The sequence below is a fragment of the Pholis gunnellus genome (assembly GCF_910591455.1).
Source record: "Pholis gunnellus genome assembly, chromosome: 21".
Lineage (NCBI taxonomy): Eukaryota > Metazoa > Chordata > Actinopteri > Perciformes > Pholidae > Pholis > Pholis gunnellus.
Genome location: NC_136548.1, coordinates 13,981,538 through 13,999,786, shown reverse-complemented (window position 1 = coordinate 13,999,786; position 18,249 = coordinate 13,981,538). Strand labels below are relative to the sequence as shown.

The following is an 18,249-nucleotide window of genomic DNA, read 5'->3' as shown; positions in this document are numbered from 1 at the left end:
CAGAGGGAGGAGTATTTATGCGCGGCGCTACAGGTAGCCCATTGAAAACTTTTGGGATGGTCACACCCCTCTTTTCTATCTGTAGCTATTGACCCAGATCTCCCTATCAATGAGCACCGATACTCCCTTTAACTCTCATGCTAAACTTTGTGTTATTTTACTTTTCTCATTAAGGCGAGTTAGTGACTTAGAACTTTTGTCCGTGCGTAAATACGCACAAGTATATATTTAGAATTGGTTTTAAATAAAATAGCTTTTAAACAAAACCAAAGTACAAAGTGGAGCGATGTCACTATATGATTTAATAAATATGATAAAAAGTCGACTGAGTAAATATTTATCCATAACTCCTATGGGTCCAATATGTATAATATATATATATATGTTGGATGATTATTTTGCGTGTTGTTAGGATATTAGTTGATATTAGTTGCTTAGTTAGTTGCTTAGTTGTTAGGATATAATGAGTAAAACAAGGTCCGTTTGGAACTCAAGTAGCGGAGCTCCTATGCATCAGATTTTCTTTAAACTTCAAGTATATCTCTCACATACAGATCACCATCAATCTAATAGAAATGTATGTCTAAAATACATTTTACCAGCTCTACGGATCAATAATCAATAAGGGTTGTAACAGCTTGGTAGCCTACATATAGAATCAAATATGATCCACAAGTTGCTGCGCACTGATTGTCACCATGTCTGAACTTGTTGACTTTTCAGCAGGACAGTGTCAAACCTAAGCAGCGAAGACCCGCGTGTGTTTGTAGAAAGCCACCTTCTCATGAAAGGAATTCGTTTGCAATAAACACTTCACAAGCGCCGAAAGTTTAGTGTCAACAAGTGACTCGTGGAACACCTCAGAAGGCTCCCAAATACAACAGATTATATGTGCCTCGTCGATACGAATTTGACAGCATACGACAATTAATTCGCACTTTATTTTTATATATTTTTAGCTGCTAATAAAGGCTAGACATATGGGGATTTTAATTGTCTGGATCATTAAAATTGGAAGTAAAACGAGAAACTTGTAACAACTGTGTAACGTAAAAAAAAATGATATGAAAAATATAATTAGCTACTGCATCCCTTAAACGTGTTAGCCTACTTCAACTTTAGAATTAAAATCAAATAAACACCAGGCCTGTGTTTGATAAACAGCGAGCATATGGCGTTCAGGGAGCACGATCTGCTCCCAACGACTTATACTATTCTAATTTTACGCATTGCAGTCAGAGGAACAACAGCAACTCTGATGGTAGTGCCGACCTCTGGCAGGCAAATGGTCCGAGTTTCGAATGAGAGGAAAGTAGAACAGACGATAATAGCGCCGATACTTCAGTCTCCTTATAAACGTTTGATTTCTAATCGTTGTCTCCCACGAGATTGTTATTATTACTCGTAAGACTTATTACAGCATGACTGTGAACAACTGTATGGGATAAAGTATTTCGAAATATGCTGCTGTTATAAAGGCCATGGAATAGTCTCCACTAACAGGCCATCGCTCTGTGGTGGTTAGGACCCTCACACAACCGAAGTTTACACTCACAAGTGAACTCAAGGAGTCCATTTGGAATCTAAAATGACCGGTCGTCTCGGTGGTCATCCCTGTGAAGAGTTGTTGGCTCTGCAGGTTGCTGCCGGACTCTTGCACTAATCGGCACAACATTCCTCCTCTCCATGACCTTGATGTAATTGTTTGGCTCCAAGGTGTTGTCCTGACCACAGGCTGTACAGCAGAGGCAGGCAGTGGACTCCATGGGGGAGATGTGGCATTTAACCCCCATATGAAAACAACACAACCTGTTAGGTGTCACACCCGGTACAGCTAATTACTGCTGACTGGACACCTGAGCCTTCTCAGCTTGACACTTGAACGTGCATAAAGGAACTTTTTAAATATAATATATTATCTATTACCGTCAGCCAAAAGTAATTTAATTTAAGTTTTAAAAACGTATTTTTAAATAGTTTTTAATATGGTTATGGGGGTTGAGTATAGCAGCCATCAATCACAGCTCTTCTCTCCAATCTTTCCTCTCAGATTAAGTTTAGAGACGTCAAATGTGGCTCAACATGGCAACCTCAAGCCCCCGTGTCATCGTAAAGTAATAATTCAAACATGCTGACTGTGTGTATGTGGGGGAGGTGGGGGGGTGGGGGTCTATTGTTACCCTGCCATGTCTGTCTTCATCCCCTGTTTCCTCAAGCTTTCTGAGGTCATGGGAGCTTTTCTCTGGGAGATCAAGTCAATCACGGTTGGGGTCAGAGAGGCAGCGCTGAGCACCACAGGCCCCTTCAGGCTGGGACTAGAGAAAGCCACTGCTGCAGGTGATGGGCGAATCACCCGACATGTCTGCTACTTCTCCATTTAGTATGTATCAGCACATTTTACTGCTGGGATAATAGCAAAACACTCGCTGGAATTAACAAAGACCCTCAGGGCTAATAAGGTTTTCTGTGTACAACCTTGGCCGTAACCATGTGGCCATATGAGTTTGACATCTGCTAACTGCTTATTGCTTTGGAGTAATTACCAGACTATTAGATGCACTTAAGGCCAATGAAATCACGAGAGGGCCCAGATAAAGTCATTAATTCTGACTGTGTAAACAAAATGATCCCTTTATGTAGCCAGGTCCTTCTCAGAGTCTCCCCCCAGTGGAGGAACAAAGCAAAACAGACACAGTTTGAGTGCTAATTAATGCTACAGCCTGGATGCAGAGTGACACGTGACAATGAAAACTGGTCCTGCTGAATACTGCTGAATAGGAGTTCACTCCTCAGCAGCTCCCACTGCGCTGGAGATTAAAGACACTTGGGAGTGTTGTGGTGGGGAACTTGGCAGGCGGAGAAACTGTCTGGCCTCAGAGCATCCTTCACTTCTACACTCAAGGGTCATTATTCTTTAAGATAGCAAAGACATATTCACTGCAAGACACATTTATAATAGGATCTCTAGCTGAGCGTTGCACTTTTCCTCAACCCACTTCAAGAGTCTAAAGGGGCGAATAACAGTTATTTCTTTAAGAACAATCATTGCGCTTCTTATGCAATGTTCCAAATTAGTATTTTAAACCCATACGTAGCTGTTGCGGCCAGAAATATACTTCTAAACAAGTGACACATTAACAATAATGCAAGCACCGATTAAGTTGAAGATCATCTCCAGATTTTTTCAGACAAAAACAACAACAGTTAAACATTCAAATAATGACATCTACTCTTTCTTCCTTATGGAGAAATCCTAGGAATACAACATGTCCCTGAAAAGTCAATTGCACATATTGAACCACAATTGGCTTCTAAACTAGTTGTGATGTCACAAAATCATCTCGTACATTAGCACAGAGACATTTTCCTCCTCAGCAGATGAAGGCACAACCGTCGGTCTGCACTATGAAACATCCAAGTGAAATAACAAAAAGCACAACATATCTCTTGAGTGGAAAGGGAGTTTGCCTCGAAGGCATTTGGGTCAACAGCCTCAACTCAATTTTGTATTATCGGTAGCGCATAAATATCTCAAGGTATCCGTCTACCTGCCAGGCCCAAGGGAGGGAATATGTTTTTAGTAATTAGACGTTCCTCCCTGTGTTGTCCCCTCTGACCAATTACTGTTTGGCCCTGACCGTCTCCAGCAAGCTAAGGAGGCAGCCCTGCAGACAGCACGCTGACTGAGCGAGAAATACAACCAGCCCAACCTGCTGCTGGTTGCATTAGCTTAATGCTCTCCTCCGCTGGGCAGATTTATACCTCTACTCCTGATTACATCCTTGGAGATCAGATGTTACTGGTCTGTTCGAGCCAAAAGTCACACTCTGCTGTTCTCGCCATCAGTTGCAGAGAGATTAAATATACCGAACCCACTGTCTCCTAGCGTGGTCTTGCAAATACTGACACAGAAAGAGGCATGAAATTAGATTTTGTGAGCATAGATATTTCAAATCTAAATTCCTCCAGCCATTAAATTACTGCTGCTTCAATTCACCAGTGCAAAGATACCGTGGGCATGATTTTATGTAGTAGGGTGCTGTTGGGCGTCAAGATTATTAATTTGACCATAAAATGATATGTTTTATGTCATGTTGGTAATAACTCATCTAGGCAGGATGCACTGGCAGTATCATCCAGATGAGGGCAGCATTGCTTCAAACATGATTACTTCAGGGTCCCTCAATAAACCAAAAACTTTACAACGCCCATCTATCAGCCCCGGTGCACTGCATCCTGGGAGGCAACATATATCAAAATCCAGAATCTGATCAGTGTATTGATTTTAATCACACAGAATTTATGAAATACAGAGTGTGGAGCTTAAAGTGAAAGTGATGAAATATGTTCCGCTGTCTGGAAGTTTCACAGGATTTTATTTTTTTACAAGTTCCCTGATACTAATTGTGTTTCCCTGGCTGCGTTAGAATCATGTATGATCATATATTCTGCTCTGAAGAGGTTGGCAATATGCCAGTGAATTATAATACCAGATGTAAACAAATATGTGTATAATCATAATTCACATTTTACCATTTAACTGTCCAAACTGTAATGAAGATAGTCCCTTGCTCTTAGTACAGTCTTACACATGACCATCACCAATCTATGAAAAACAGCCATCTGCCACTTAAAATACTTCTGAATCAGCTTTAAAGTATAGACATGAGATCTAAAAGACCAAATTAAAAAGATTGACTTAACCGGCTCAAATCCATATTCTGCTATTGGGACAGCCTGCCTGTGGCTCTTCCAAGGTATTTCCGCGTGAAGCCGACACTAGCTGGGAACTATGCCTCCTCATCAAACCGGCTCTCCACCCCCGATCTCTAGGTATGTCTCCTAGCAACACGTCGAACCGACTGCCTGGGAAAACCCAGTGCTTCATAATAGCCTCAGCTAATATAGATCACCGCCACTTGGCTCTCTCTCCTTCAACCCAAGATAATAAGCCTGTGTACAGAATGTACATTTTGTATTTAGTGCTGAATGCAGCACAAAGTAACAAGCTCAGATTGAAACTGCCAACAGTGCTCCTGAGCTTTATAGTCCAGCGTGGACTGGTCTCTCTGTGCTTGTAAGAGCTGCTTGTGACAGTTGCTCCTGATAAGAGAGTGATGGAGTGTCTGTCTGGAGTAGGTAAAGTTGGAGGCAGTACAGAAAAACAGCATTAAAGTGTTCAATCACAGGCTTGGCTTACTGCTACCAGTGCAGGTGTTCACTTTAAGCTCTTTCAAGGGATTAGAATCGTGCTCAGAGGACAGTTTGCTATCTGCAAGATCTCACACATGAAGACATTTGAAACGCCACTAAAAGTAGCTAAAGTCGGTTTCTATCAGTAGTTACTGCAGATCATTTAGAGTAGGGCTGCTTTGAATGTTTAATTTCACCAGAAAAGGGAAATTTCTGAGAGCAAATGCAAGGCTGGACCACCAACTATCCAGGGGCCCAATCATCAAATCAATCATTTCAGTTTTAGAGAGCACTGTCTCCACTGGGGTCCAACAACAAATCTTTGCATCACGGAGCAAAGCACGATGATCCGGTCTGGATCAAATGTCTTTTTCTTTGCCTAACAAACAGTCTAAAATTCAAAGAGAATATATTTGCTATCATTTAATGAAGCAAAAACTGCTAACTTCAATATAACTTGTCAAACGGCAAATTGCTGGAGCACGAATTTAGAGCAACGTAAACTGTACCATCAGATCACTAACCCTGCCTTGCTTTAACACGAGGACCACGATATACATAATTCCACGATATGATGTCCTCGATGATTCATCTGTTATTATGTTTGTTATAAAGAATGTAATCTTCAGTAAACATTGACTCAATGACCATGTGAATTCCATATTTCTGGAGCGCAACGCAGATGTTCACACAATAACAACACAAGACTATTTGTCGACACCCAAGCGATGTTTGCACTGTCATTGAACACAATCCACTCAGTCAGTTGACTGAACTGACAACTCTAGCGAGACAGAAAGGGTCCTTATGGTTCCTGCAAGGCATTATCCGTGACAGCTATACCCACAACACTACACTGTCACATTGACGTCTATTGACTGATGGTGGAGCTACATGTTTGTTTACAAGGAGCTATAACAGGCAGCTCTAGATTTAATGCAAATCTTTTTCATTTCCATCCAGGGTGACATTTAGAATGACAACTAACACGTTGCTTTTAAGATTAATTTGATGGCATGTTCTTCTTTATTAGACAGTAAATAGTATCGGTAAATTCAAGGAGAAAGAGGGGGATGGCATATGATAATGAGATAGAACTGCATGGATCCCGAGGGAGCGTGTTGTGCGGCGGGATCAGTGCAAAGTAGGAAGGAGTAGAAATATAGAGTGCACATATAAATCATCAATAAAAGGTACAAAAAATACCAATAAACAGATATCTAAAATTCAAAAGACCTGAAATAGACACCATGCCAATAATATAAATAAGTTTAACGATAGTGATCACAAGTTGCTCATATCTCGAGTTTCAGATAATTATTTTTTTAATACATATTTACATAGTATGTGCAACCATAAAAAAACAACACACAACTAGGTAATAGAGGACTGTTAGACAAAGTGATGATGTTTTGTATTCTCATTTAGCCACTTGTTAGCAACCGCCTTTTTCAAGACACGTAAAAACAAAAGAATTCACGAGAAGACATATATCTTAGAACAAAGCATTAAAGTCTCTTAAGTTTGTTTTAACCACAGACCTTATTTCAGGCATCTAACAAAAAAACCCAGACCATTAACCCATTGACTTTGAGATGAGTGAACCGGAGGTGCTAACATGCTAACTCATTTCTGGGTTTTAGGCTTCCTGCACCGCTCTATATGCAGTCTATTGTGCAGACCTGTGACTAAAAACTTTCAATATTTGCTTCAGCCTCATCTATACTTTGTGTTGACTGCTAAATGAGACATTTTAGCATGCTAACACACTAAACTAAGATGTGGACATGGCAAACATTATACCAGCATGTTAGCATTTCCATTGTGAGCATGGTAGCGTGCTGACATTAGCATTTAGCTGAAAGCACAGTTGTGCCCAGCGGAGTTTCAGATCTGCTAGCATGACTTTAGACAACAATGCCAAAGTTTTTGAATATAAATTCATACTAAATAAATATACTTTTCTGTTGGCATTGGAGCAACAGCCAATAACACAGCCCGGAAAACAACGTGTAGCAGAACTGCTAACTCCTAAAATATAATATTCTATTAATGTATGTCCAATTAAAAGTACTATAGCAACCACTAACCATGTCCATTACTAGTAGTAGGGAGTCTGATTATGGAAAATAGCCAATGAAAATCCCCTAGACAGCCGTGATTGGATATATGCAAGACTGTCGATTTATGTTAATATTGTCCGCCTTCATTATGCGAAAGAGACATTCACAGAGAAGCGTGCACATTTGCAGGCTCCCAGCAAATTAAAGTGTGTCAAGAAGGAAGGAAAACATACACATTATTCCAGGCTGAAATGACAAATGAGATGGGGATAGAAAGCGCTGTAAATACACATTTCTCCTAGAGAGAAGGAGCTTTCTCACAGCTCACCCCCCACAAAGCCTCTGGAAATCCTCTCAATTAAGCAATGCATTTCCCTATGCTTTGAGGAGAGAGAGGGTGAAGCATAATGCCTGAGTACAAATCACTAAGAGCCCATTGAAATAGCTGCCAGTTAACTATGGAATATTACCACTGCTGAAATGCTTCACCCTTTATCCCTTTTCAATTGCAAGGCAACATATTGAGTGTGCACTGGGTATTCGTGATAAGTGAATTACGCCACTGGAGAAACTTTTTATTCCCTCCTCACCTCATGTGCTTATCATTGAGATACAATAAGAAGTTAATAGTGACTATAAAAAAATGATTGGACACCCCTTTGGACTTTTGAAAGTTTTAATGTTTTACAACTTTACATCTCTATGGATGTTTCCGTTTTGACACTCATTATCCTAAAACTTTTTAATGCCCGAGTGAAAACAAATCTGTAAAATTGATGTGAATTATGTTCAAACATAAATACTAAGGCATTGATTGCATACGGATTCACCCGCCTCAAATCAATGTTTAGTAGAGGTACGGCTTTTGGCAGCAATTGCATCCTTTAGTTTATGCAGATAGATCCGTATTAGCTTTGTACACCTGGAGACAGCACCTTTCCTCCATTTTCTTTGCAAAACTGGTCAAACTGTTAAGTTACAGTTAGGTTTTCTATAAGGTTTATCATTGTCAAAAATATATTGGACTGAGGTCTGGGCTTTGACTTTGTTACTTCAGGACATTAGAACTGTTGCCCTGTAGTCGTAGCTTTGTCTTTGAGTTTGCGGCCATTTTATTACAGGACAATAAATCTTTCAAATCACACTTATCTTGCAGGTTGCAGCAGGTTTCCCCCAGGATTTTCTGCACATTTAAGTTCCCTGTAACTTCACAAATATCCCCACTGCAAGATCCTGCCACTACCAGGCATCCCCCATGGGCCATGTCTTTTTTTCCCCTCTTTGCCACTGTTTCATAAAACTGCTCTTTTGGTAAAACCATCGTAGCAACAGTTTCTGTATGCAGTGTTTCAAACCTCCGGCATAGAACCCTGTGAGCTCCACCAGAGTATCCACAGGCCTGCTCAATGCAGATCACAACACAGCTGTGACATTCATTATGACTGACCTCACTGGGCTTTGTTGCATTTCAGTAATCTTGTTCCAGATTTTTTTTTACTTTGTAGTCATGGTGTAGTTTTTGCCAGGACGTTGACTGAGCAGCTAGGGAAAATGGCTGCTGTGAAAAGAGCCCATTGGGCCTTTTTAACAGAAGACATTCGACATGTCACAATAGAACCAGTGGAAATAATACAGTTAATGATGGCTGGATTCAGTTTAGCGGCTTCAGTTTCAGGGTCCTGGTGTTTCGCATGCTGGCTCACTGTTACACTGTCATGACTTACTACTGGGCCACTTCAATAAAACAGAGCCATTGGCAAATTTATTGCTAACTACGGTGTTTTTTTAAATATTCATTAGTGTGGGGTTTATCCTGTGTTTAATTTGAGATCACTTTGTCAAGAATTCTTAAAATTTCGGACTACTTTGTCATTTAACCAGCGCTAAAAAAATCCTACTTACATTCAATGCGTCCAAAGTCCCAAAAAGTCAAAGGAGAAGGTAAATGCATTTTATAGGCACTGTATGCAGAAAATGTTTGCTTTAATCATCAGTGTCTGAGCCGTATAAAAGGGCTGCCTGTTAGTGGTCTTCATGTTGTTTAGCAGTGGAGTGGCCAACATTCTATGCTTTGGCTTGTAGCCATTGATCGGCAATTAGGAGTGGTTGTTAAGTTAGTGGTCATTAATGGTCATTCATTCTTCTCACGTGGCACCTTTTACACTCCCTTAGCTTTTTACATGGAATCAATTGAAACGGTAAATCCTAACAGTTTGATGTTCAAGTTACCATGTGGTGGGTCGAAAGCACATTAGCACCGAGGAAAAGGCTTTAATGAACATCATCATGTTTTTGTTATTGTAACCAGAGTATATGGTAATGCACAGAAGCAAGGGTAATGGTCCTGAGAGAGAGTCAGGTAGTCAAAAACGAATGAGGGAAACCGTGAGAGAAAATAACATCGGTATGAGAGTAAAACTTGCATTTTTATTGAATATTACTTACTCAATTTCTTTCTGTGTTTGCAGAGCAATTTATCATCTAGACAGATGACACATGGTCAAATGGAGGCCCTATAGAGCACATACTGCACCTTGCATTCATCAGTAGTAGCATCTCCACAACAATGATGCGTCCTCATCAGGATTAGATGGAGCTCGGGTGATTGGTACTGGTTATATGACCGAGTATCATAATGGTATCATAAGCTTTACCACCTTCCTTATTCATTCTAGATTTAGATGACTGGTTCTGTGGATAATTATTCACATCAGATAAATTATTTGTTTTATTGATGAACAATTAAGAAACCTATGTCTTGATTACCAGCATAGCAATGAGACATTTTATAATCTGACAAGATATCACCCATGAGCTACAGTATTACAAGTAGTCTCTTATGACTGCTTCTCCCAAATAAAACTCCGAGGGAAAAGATGTCATTCAGTGTTCCTAATTAGGAAAAGAGAGTTTTATAAACCCCAACTTTTTCGAAGGTTAAAAAAACACAAACACCTTCAAACAACAGATGCTACAGTTTCAGCATTTCTCCTCAGGCGGACACCCACTCACAAAGTGTCAGCAGAATACGAGAATAGAGGAATATGAACCACCTTCAAACACACTTCAAAAGTGTCCCACAAACTGGTTTCACAATGCACAAATCAAGGCTGATAAATACATTAACAAAATGTGCAAATGAGGAATCAGAAGTGTAAGGTTCAGCAGAATAATTTAATTTAAAACAGTTTTTAGCCACTGGAGCATGAATAACAGCTGGAAAAGTATAAAGGGATGGGAATCACCAGAGGCCCCGCCATACAATATTATCACAATACTTAGTTGCTATTTTAAATATTTGGCAGTCTGTCAACATCTATTTCAAGTTGTCACTCGGTTCATCTCGCCCACATTTCCATTGCAGCATAATGATTTTTTTCAGTCAAGCAGACAGACTCACCAACACTGTCTCAGAAGCTTCTCATTAATGTTGCAAACCAGACCGTTTGTATTACAGTCTACAAAGTCCTGACTTCACCCATGACCAAAAAAGCTAAATTAATAGTTTAGATAATAGAGATCAATACTTGGTGTTTTTCCACGGAAAATATTGCGATAATATACTGCATCAATTTCTCCCCAACCTTCACCATATATGTCCATTTAGTTTTCTGAATATGGGAAGGGAGATTATCATCACAGGGTGAGAACCAAAGGATTTCCTTACAATTATTAAAATTGACTGTGTGGATAGTTTAAAGTATCTAAAACACCTCACTTAAACATACAGTAGAGAAAGGCGTTATGAATAAAGACCATGTAATAAAACGTCCCTGCCAAAATGATCAGTCACTGAATTTTATATTAGTCAAGTTATTCCACCCACACCCGAAGTGATCCACATATTACTAAACTAATTAAAGTGTAATTCAATTTAAAGCTGCTGCACAACAGATAATTATACACCGAGTTAATGGTTCAAACTCCAATCATTAATTTGGAGTCAAAATACATTAATCCCGTCAAGCATAGAAAGCTGAGAACCAACTTGTCAGCCTGTGCGTCTCCGAAGGGAATGCCATGACACCCGATCTATAATTTTCAAACAACGAAATTAAACAAATAAATAATGAACTTATTCACATGACGTGTTTTTACACTCCAGAGTGAAGAAACCACAATATTTAATAGAGAAATAAGTATGAACTTCAGCAGTTTCTATAAAAACAGAATTAAAATAATGCATGAAGGACAAAGCTGGCACTTGTGGCTTGTTGGCTCATCGACGCTACTAAACTATATTTCAAATATGGGCCACATTCCAGATTCGCACTTCCAGCTTTGAAATAGAGAAACGATGGCATGGTGAGCGGACACATTATGTAGATGAGATCGCACTAGCCTAGATAGAAGTCATTCCGTGGCGTAACACGTGCCGGTATGAAACGCCCGTGTTGATAATGATGCAGCTTGCATGTTTTGTGATGGCTGTCAATCAAGCAGGCAGAAAGCTTTGTTACCGAGTGTAGAAGTGAGGGAAACGTGTACAGATCGTCTTGGATTTGAGAAATATAGAAACACTCGCATCTATTTCCAGCATCTCTCGCTGTAGACAAAAAATAACGAGGCGGACATTTTTCTTTTAAAAATACATACAATTGAAAGTTTATTCGGAAGTCATGTCAGTAGTGAATTGAGAAAAGTCAATATTATTGAAAACCAAGGTTACAGCAATCTAGGACAAGGTCTGAACAATGATAATGCGACAGGAGTTAGTTGTATGTGCACTCCAAAATGTAACCAATAAAATCCATGATAGGTTGTCATATACCAACTCGGTAAAGTCCCCGTCAATTCAAAACCTACAAGCCCTTTTTTTTTTGTTTCATATAAATGCCACTTAATATAATGATACGTTAATGCAAAATAAGCACGATCAAATCACATACAAAACAAAAAACCTGAAATAAAATAAAATCATATATACAAACCTCTGTACATAGTGGGAATATGAGTAAAAGAGATTATTTAATGAGCTATGTGCTCCCATAGACTTGAGAGTGGGTCAGTATTGGAAAGCTGTTGGTCCAAGCTTATCTGTCTGAACACAAATGTCGCGATAAAGTTTTGAAGTGGCACGGTGTCGGGCGTAGACGCCATCAATGAATTCAGTGACTAGTCATCTATGCAACATGCTCCCTGCTGCAGAACTGCATAATCGCCAAACTGTAGGCAAAACAAGATAGGAAGAAATGGAAGGAACAAAAAAAAAGAAAAACACGATAAGAAGGGGCGTGCTGCAGTGAGGTATTCATCTTGTCAAGCTGGGACAGGGAGCGAGGAATGTGTGGGTAAAAACAGCCGCTTTTTCGGTGGGAGCGGTAACTGTTGTTTTTTTGATGTGTTGTCAGTGTGTTGTTTGGTCCTTTGTTCACTGTACAATTCCTGAATCGATGGAGGCCTGTTTCCTGGTGGTCTTAGGAGGAGGTGGAGGAGGAGTCTTGCTGGGCAGAGGAGGTGGAATGTGCTGCAAATAGACAAAAACAGTAACCTTGAATTCACCATTTTCTCATATAAAGACAATTTCCACTAACTCAAAACTCTTTGGACTTAAAGCTGCCATCGCTCCCAATGTGAATGGCAGGTATTTTGATTCAGGGGCTAATGCCAGGATCAGTTTACACAATATTTATGTCCTTTAAGATTGTCAATAAGTCCGATCTGGTGATTATTGTGCCTTCATTTATCAGACTACATGTCATATGTCGGCATGACATGAGGAGCAGAAGACTTTTTAGCGCATGAATGTGTTGCCTTCCATTTACGCACCCACATATTGTTGTATGGAAGCTGATTTTCCTTCTAGACACCCCACATCTATTGGATCGGGCCATGTTTGTTCTGATCATGTAACCTGATCCTGGCGCAACACTAGACACCTAAATCTAAATTCTAATGCTGGTAAATGTTCAGGTACAAAAAAAAAACACAGGAAAAACGGTCATTTTTCATCCATAAGTCAAATTATTAGTTATCAAGTTATTTTGATGAATATACTTCATATTTATGTAGTCAAATTACAGATTGGGGCTTTTCTGTCCACTTATATGCCCTTCCTACGACACCCGAGTTCACATCAGAAACAACAGACCAGGATTAATGCTCCTCAATGACCTCACCTCTGCTTCCATCGAGGACTGTAAATGAAGAGCGGCTGTCACTCGGCCTCTGAACATCTGCTCTCCCTACACTACTGTCCGCCCGCTGCCACACTGTCTGCAGAGGCTTCGTTTTACTACCTGTCCGCGGGCCGGGACAGTGGATAAATAAGATTAGTTAACGCGGCGGTGGCGGGGCGAGAGGATGGCTGGCGTAGACATCGGGAAACGTGGAGAGACGAGCTGCTGATTAACAGCGGGAGAGCCTCTGATGGATGCGAGAGGTAAAGTAATCATCCAATCAATCACTTCTGAGCACCGGACAGGCTGAGGGGGGGGACAAGTATAAATAACAGCGGGATGGACAGGCCTGCGTGGGCCCTTGCTGCTAACTGACTGATGCCTACACTCTTCTGTGGCACACATGAGAGTGTGAAATATGCATGAGCACACACACGGACATGCACGCACGCACATCAGCACAGGAAGTACTGGGGCAGGGGACAGTGGAGGAGATTGACCCGGACGTCAAGTGTGTGTAGCGGCCTCTTGCTTCATTATAAGTGCCATGCATCATTAAGGAGCTCGTCTCAGAGCTAATTAAAACACCTACCCTTTGATGTGGCGGGGGAGGAGGAGGCGTCGAGGGACTCGTCAAGTCTTGATTATCTAGCAGGTTGCCGTAATCAGCATTGCTGCCTTTCACTGGCAGCGGAGGCGGGGTTTCACCTTTGTCAGAACAGCCCATCCCGTTCAGCTCCAGACCTGTGCAAGAGGGCGCTCATCAGCTCACATTCATCATCAAACTACAGCGCATGGGCATCTTGTAAACAGTACGGCTGGGACTCAAACTAGGGCCTTTTTTTCCAGTTGTTACAAACTGCAGACTATACACAAATCCTGTGACTTTAAGATTCTGGGATTAAATTGACAGGTCAAGTAATAAATGACACCACAGCGTCACTGATCAGGTAAAATGTTCTAAGAGAGGAAGCATCGCATGTGAATTCTTCTGATTCTAGTGTTAAGAGCCAGCCCTGTGACAAAGAGACACATTTAGAGGTAAATGTGTAGAGCTGACACGCTAACATGTGTCATAGTGCCATGTTTTAGATCAAACTGAGAATCATTGTGTACGACAGCATGTGGTAACAGTGATGCAAGATGTAAAATAAAGTCAGAGGGAGGCAGAGAGGACCTACAGAGATGATACAACCTCTTGTTTAGTGTGTGTGTGTGTGTGTGTGACTGGGAGTGAGAATAAAGTAGGATTGCTCATACTGGAAACCGTGTGCAGGCTAAAGGAGAGTTTGCTCCTGGGTGTGATGGGCGGGGGTCCCGGCGAGGAGGTGGAGTTTGAGGAAGAAGAAGAAGAAGGGGGTCCAGGGGACACGGAGAGGCGTCGGTCTCCACCAATCTGGCTGAGAACTTGGCTCCTTGGTCTCTGAGGCCGCAGGGGGCTGATCTGTGTGATCAAACACAAACAAGACGTAGGGACTATCAGGGAACGAGGCGCAACAGAGTGCTCAAAGTAAAACAAGTCAATAAAAACAGAACTGAGAACAAAATGTATTATCTGGCAAATGAGTCGAGTCCATGGCGAAAATATAACAGAAGATCAATAAAATATCCTTTTAGGGAGAAAATTACTTTCACAACTCCTCTGTGACTGTTGTGTGTGAATCCACACGCATATTGAGTCGACTATTTGTGTTCCTAAAGGAGAAACCATTTGGATAAATGTGCTCATTGGGTTGCAATATCTTATTTGTGGTTACAAATCATTGTTTGCATGCAAGACCGCATCGTCCCAGCTTTATGATGGCAGGAATTTGAATATGAAAAGATGTGTCCTCGGGGCTACTCCACACTGTGGGCTACATTAACAAACATCTTTGTAACTGGCCGAACTCAAACTCAGCCACAAGGGAGACACTGGAAATATCAACACACTTCATACAGGGATGCAATGCTTCCCCTCCCCCCCTTGAACACTAAAACATATACCGACATTCAGGGTGAAAAAGCAATTTTCTCGATTTGTGTGTTCCAGATTATAACTTTGACTAAAACTACTATATGCTACAACTGCTTGTTAACCACCAGAGACCCCTAGGTGCTCTACTCTTTACCCCTGGGGCAAGAGGCTCCTATCACAAGGTAGACGGCTCCACCACTGCCAGGGGCCTCTTTTGGATCCCATTCGTAGCCTTATCTTAGGGCCGTTAGCCGGTGAGGATTCCCACTGGCCAGGCAGAGCACAGTTATACCTCTCTGCTGTAATGGACACAGCGGTTGAGAAGAGGGACATGAATATGCAGAGCAAATGTTATGGTGATCTACTACATATTTATGTTGTGTACAAACCTAACAACAAGACAGTGGTTGTGGAGAAGCTCTCGGAGAGTCCAAAATGGAAATGATTCAGCCTTTGGCAGCATGATTGTGCTCAGCAAATATCGTGGTAAACTGCCCATTAGATTTGTATTATTCTTGTGTACAAGGATGGTCGTGGGCCTGATGGTGGCACTAAACAAACAACATATTCTCACTACCAACTCATCAATTACACACGCGTGGTCAGGGGCCCTTATGTTTCAAACTATGACACTCTAGTTACCCTTCTAGCGCCAGCTTTGGAAGTGTCAAGAACGGCGTGCCAGTTTCCATTCAGTCTTTTCAAAATAAACTTCCATGTTGTCAGGAAATGTACAGTGTCCACTGGTTACATGCACACACTTTTGTTTCAAAAATAAAATTGATCGTCCTGTGTTTTTTTGACCCAACCAACCTCCACTCCAACGTGCATTGCACATACTATGTCAGAAGCACGGATAGGTTTACATTGAAGTGAGTTGAACGCCTGGTGCGTAGCATACAGACGCTGAAGGGTGCCTAGGTGTGTCAATATCAGACGCCGAGAGGCACTGACCAAGCGTTGGGTATTTGACGAGTTGGAAGTGAGAACGGGTTGAAAAGAAAGTTCAGGGTTCACCTTTACTGACGCTTAGAAACCACAAATATACAGGAATCAATAAGAAACAGTGGGAAAAGGGCATCACAAACCAGTACATAATAACACAAAGAAGAAGTAGGGGCATAATGATGCTGCTTAAGGGAGAGCACAAAGCTTGAAACGCATTGCAATGCAGAGCAGCTGCCAGTCCAGACCACTTTGTGCTCTTGGTGCCAATACGTGCCTGTAGTTGTGCACATATCAAATTCTCTCACTTCCCTGCATTTAACATCACTCCTGCCTTATTTTTTGTGAACCATGAACACCAACAGTAACTTGTCATTGCACTTGCGTCGGATGGAGTACAAGAGAGGAGCAGGAGAATACAAAGTGGACAAACAAAAGGAAGAGAGAGAAAGTAACACATTGGTGAAATTCTTTGTACAGGTCACATTTTTCAGTACCGTCTCTGACAGTATGACAGCTTCAGCGTGCTGCAGAGGGATCTCGGTGGTCTTCATCTCTTTGTCAAAGATCTCCTGGTGCTTACTGTTCCTCTTCTCCTTCTTTTTCTCTTTGCGCTCCCTCTCGGACTCATCGCGGTCCAGCTTGTCCTGAGACTTGGTGTGCAGCTTCTTTGGCAGGAGAGGCTCCAGGGCAAAACTGAAATAAAGATCAAACAGCCAAACAGGAATAACTGAAATAGTTAACAGCATAAATGTTTGATTCATAAAGTTGGTATGGAATCGTGTTGTCTGTGTCGGGTACACAGTCCACATGAACTTCACAAAAAGGCATAGTTGATTAATGAAAAACTGCATAAGCACATCCTCAGGAATCCTCTTAGCTTTGAAATGAAATTAATCTTTCTACGATGTTAAATACGGGGCCTGAGACTTATCGAGATAACGACGACAGGGATTATTATAAGACGGTAATCCAAAAACAATTTCTTAAACTGCTCGAATGGGATGACCAAAAAGCCAAGGAGGATGTGAGGTATTTCATGCCCGGAAGAACCGTAAACTCGGTGTTACCCATCTGAGCCGGGCCTGGAGGGGGAGTTGTCAGAGGAGATGGAGGTGACTGAAGCCACTGACAGCGGCCTCTGGGAGGAGGGCATGGTGAAGGAGCGCACCATGGAGTGAGGACGAGGCCCCCTCCGTTCATCTGCTGCCGGCTGACACCGCAGAGGAAAAGAAAAGACAGAAAAGAATTTAGCTTAAAAGTCCCCGACTGCTTTGAAGTCATCTGTTTTTGTGTACGGTACTGGAGATATGGGGAGGGACGGGGAAACTGTGAAGGGTGAAGGTCATTCCTAATCCTACAGCTCCAAACGCAGCAACACAATCACACATCATTTCATGGGGAATGAAAAATAGAACTCTGGCGCTACTATTTTTTCTGTTTTATCTTTAACAATGAACACATCTGTATTTTAAAGAGTCTTTTTCGACTGGAGAAAGGGTCCATCACTCATCTGATGGGATCAACGTATTATAACAGCCTAGAAAGTGATGGCTTTTCTCTCGTTTGGGAGGTCACCGCCCGCTCACTGTAAATTGAGCGAGGGCGCCTTTACCGCTGGCAAGATTACGGGAAAAGCTTGGCCGAGCAACAATTAAATCTGTAAAGGAGGAGAGAGATGGGGATGTAGTCCCCGGCAGCATCCCACTGCAAACAAGCTGACTTCAGCTAAAAGTAAAAGCAAGTATGAGATACAAGTCTAAGTTCATTTGGAGGACTGACTGTACAGGAATGAATTAGTAGCTTCATTTGCAATTAAATCTCAGCACCCATACCATCCTGGAATATGTCAGAGTAAACTGTGATGATCTGTGATGAAGTTAGATTATTTTCTTTAAATGCTTTGCACAACACATCACATGCTATCCTTTAAATACATACTCTTTTCCAAAGATTTGGAATGATGTTTTTC

The 18,249-nt window shown here is 41.4% G+C and overlaps 1 protein-coding gene across 1 annotated transcript in view; it reads right to left on the bottom strand.

The window, feature by feature from the left end:
- Positions 1 to 11,846: 11,846 nt before the first annotated feature.
- The window catches only part of dock1 (dedicator of cytokinesis 1), a 159,415-nt gene continuing 153,012 nt past the window's right edge, over positions 11,847 to 18,249 (bottom strand). The window contains exons 48-52 of the mRNA XM_079182099.1: positions 17,348 to 17,490; positions 16,775 to 16,973; positions 14,636 to 14,819; positions 13,968 to 14,119; positions 11,847 to 12,723 (exon numbers count right to left, since the gene is read on the bottom strand). Of these exons, the coding sequence (XP_079038225.1) occupies positions 12,628 to 12,723; positions 13,968 to 14,119; positions 14,636 to 14,819; positions 16,775 to 16,973; positions 17,348 to 17,490 (774 nt within the window). The 3' untranslated portion in view covers positions 11,847 to 12,627. The remainder of the gene's footprint in view (positions 12,724 to 13,967; positions 14,120 to 14,635; positions 14,820 to 16,774; positions 16,974 to 17,347; positions 17,491 to 18,249) is intronic.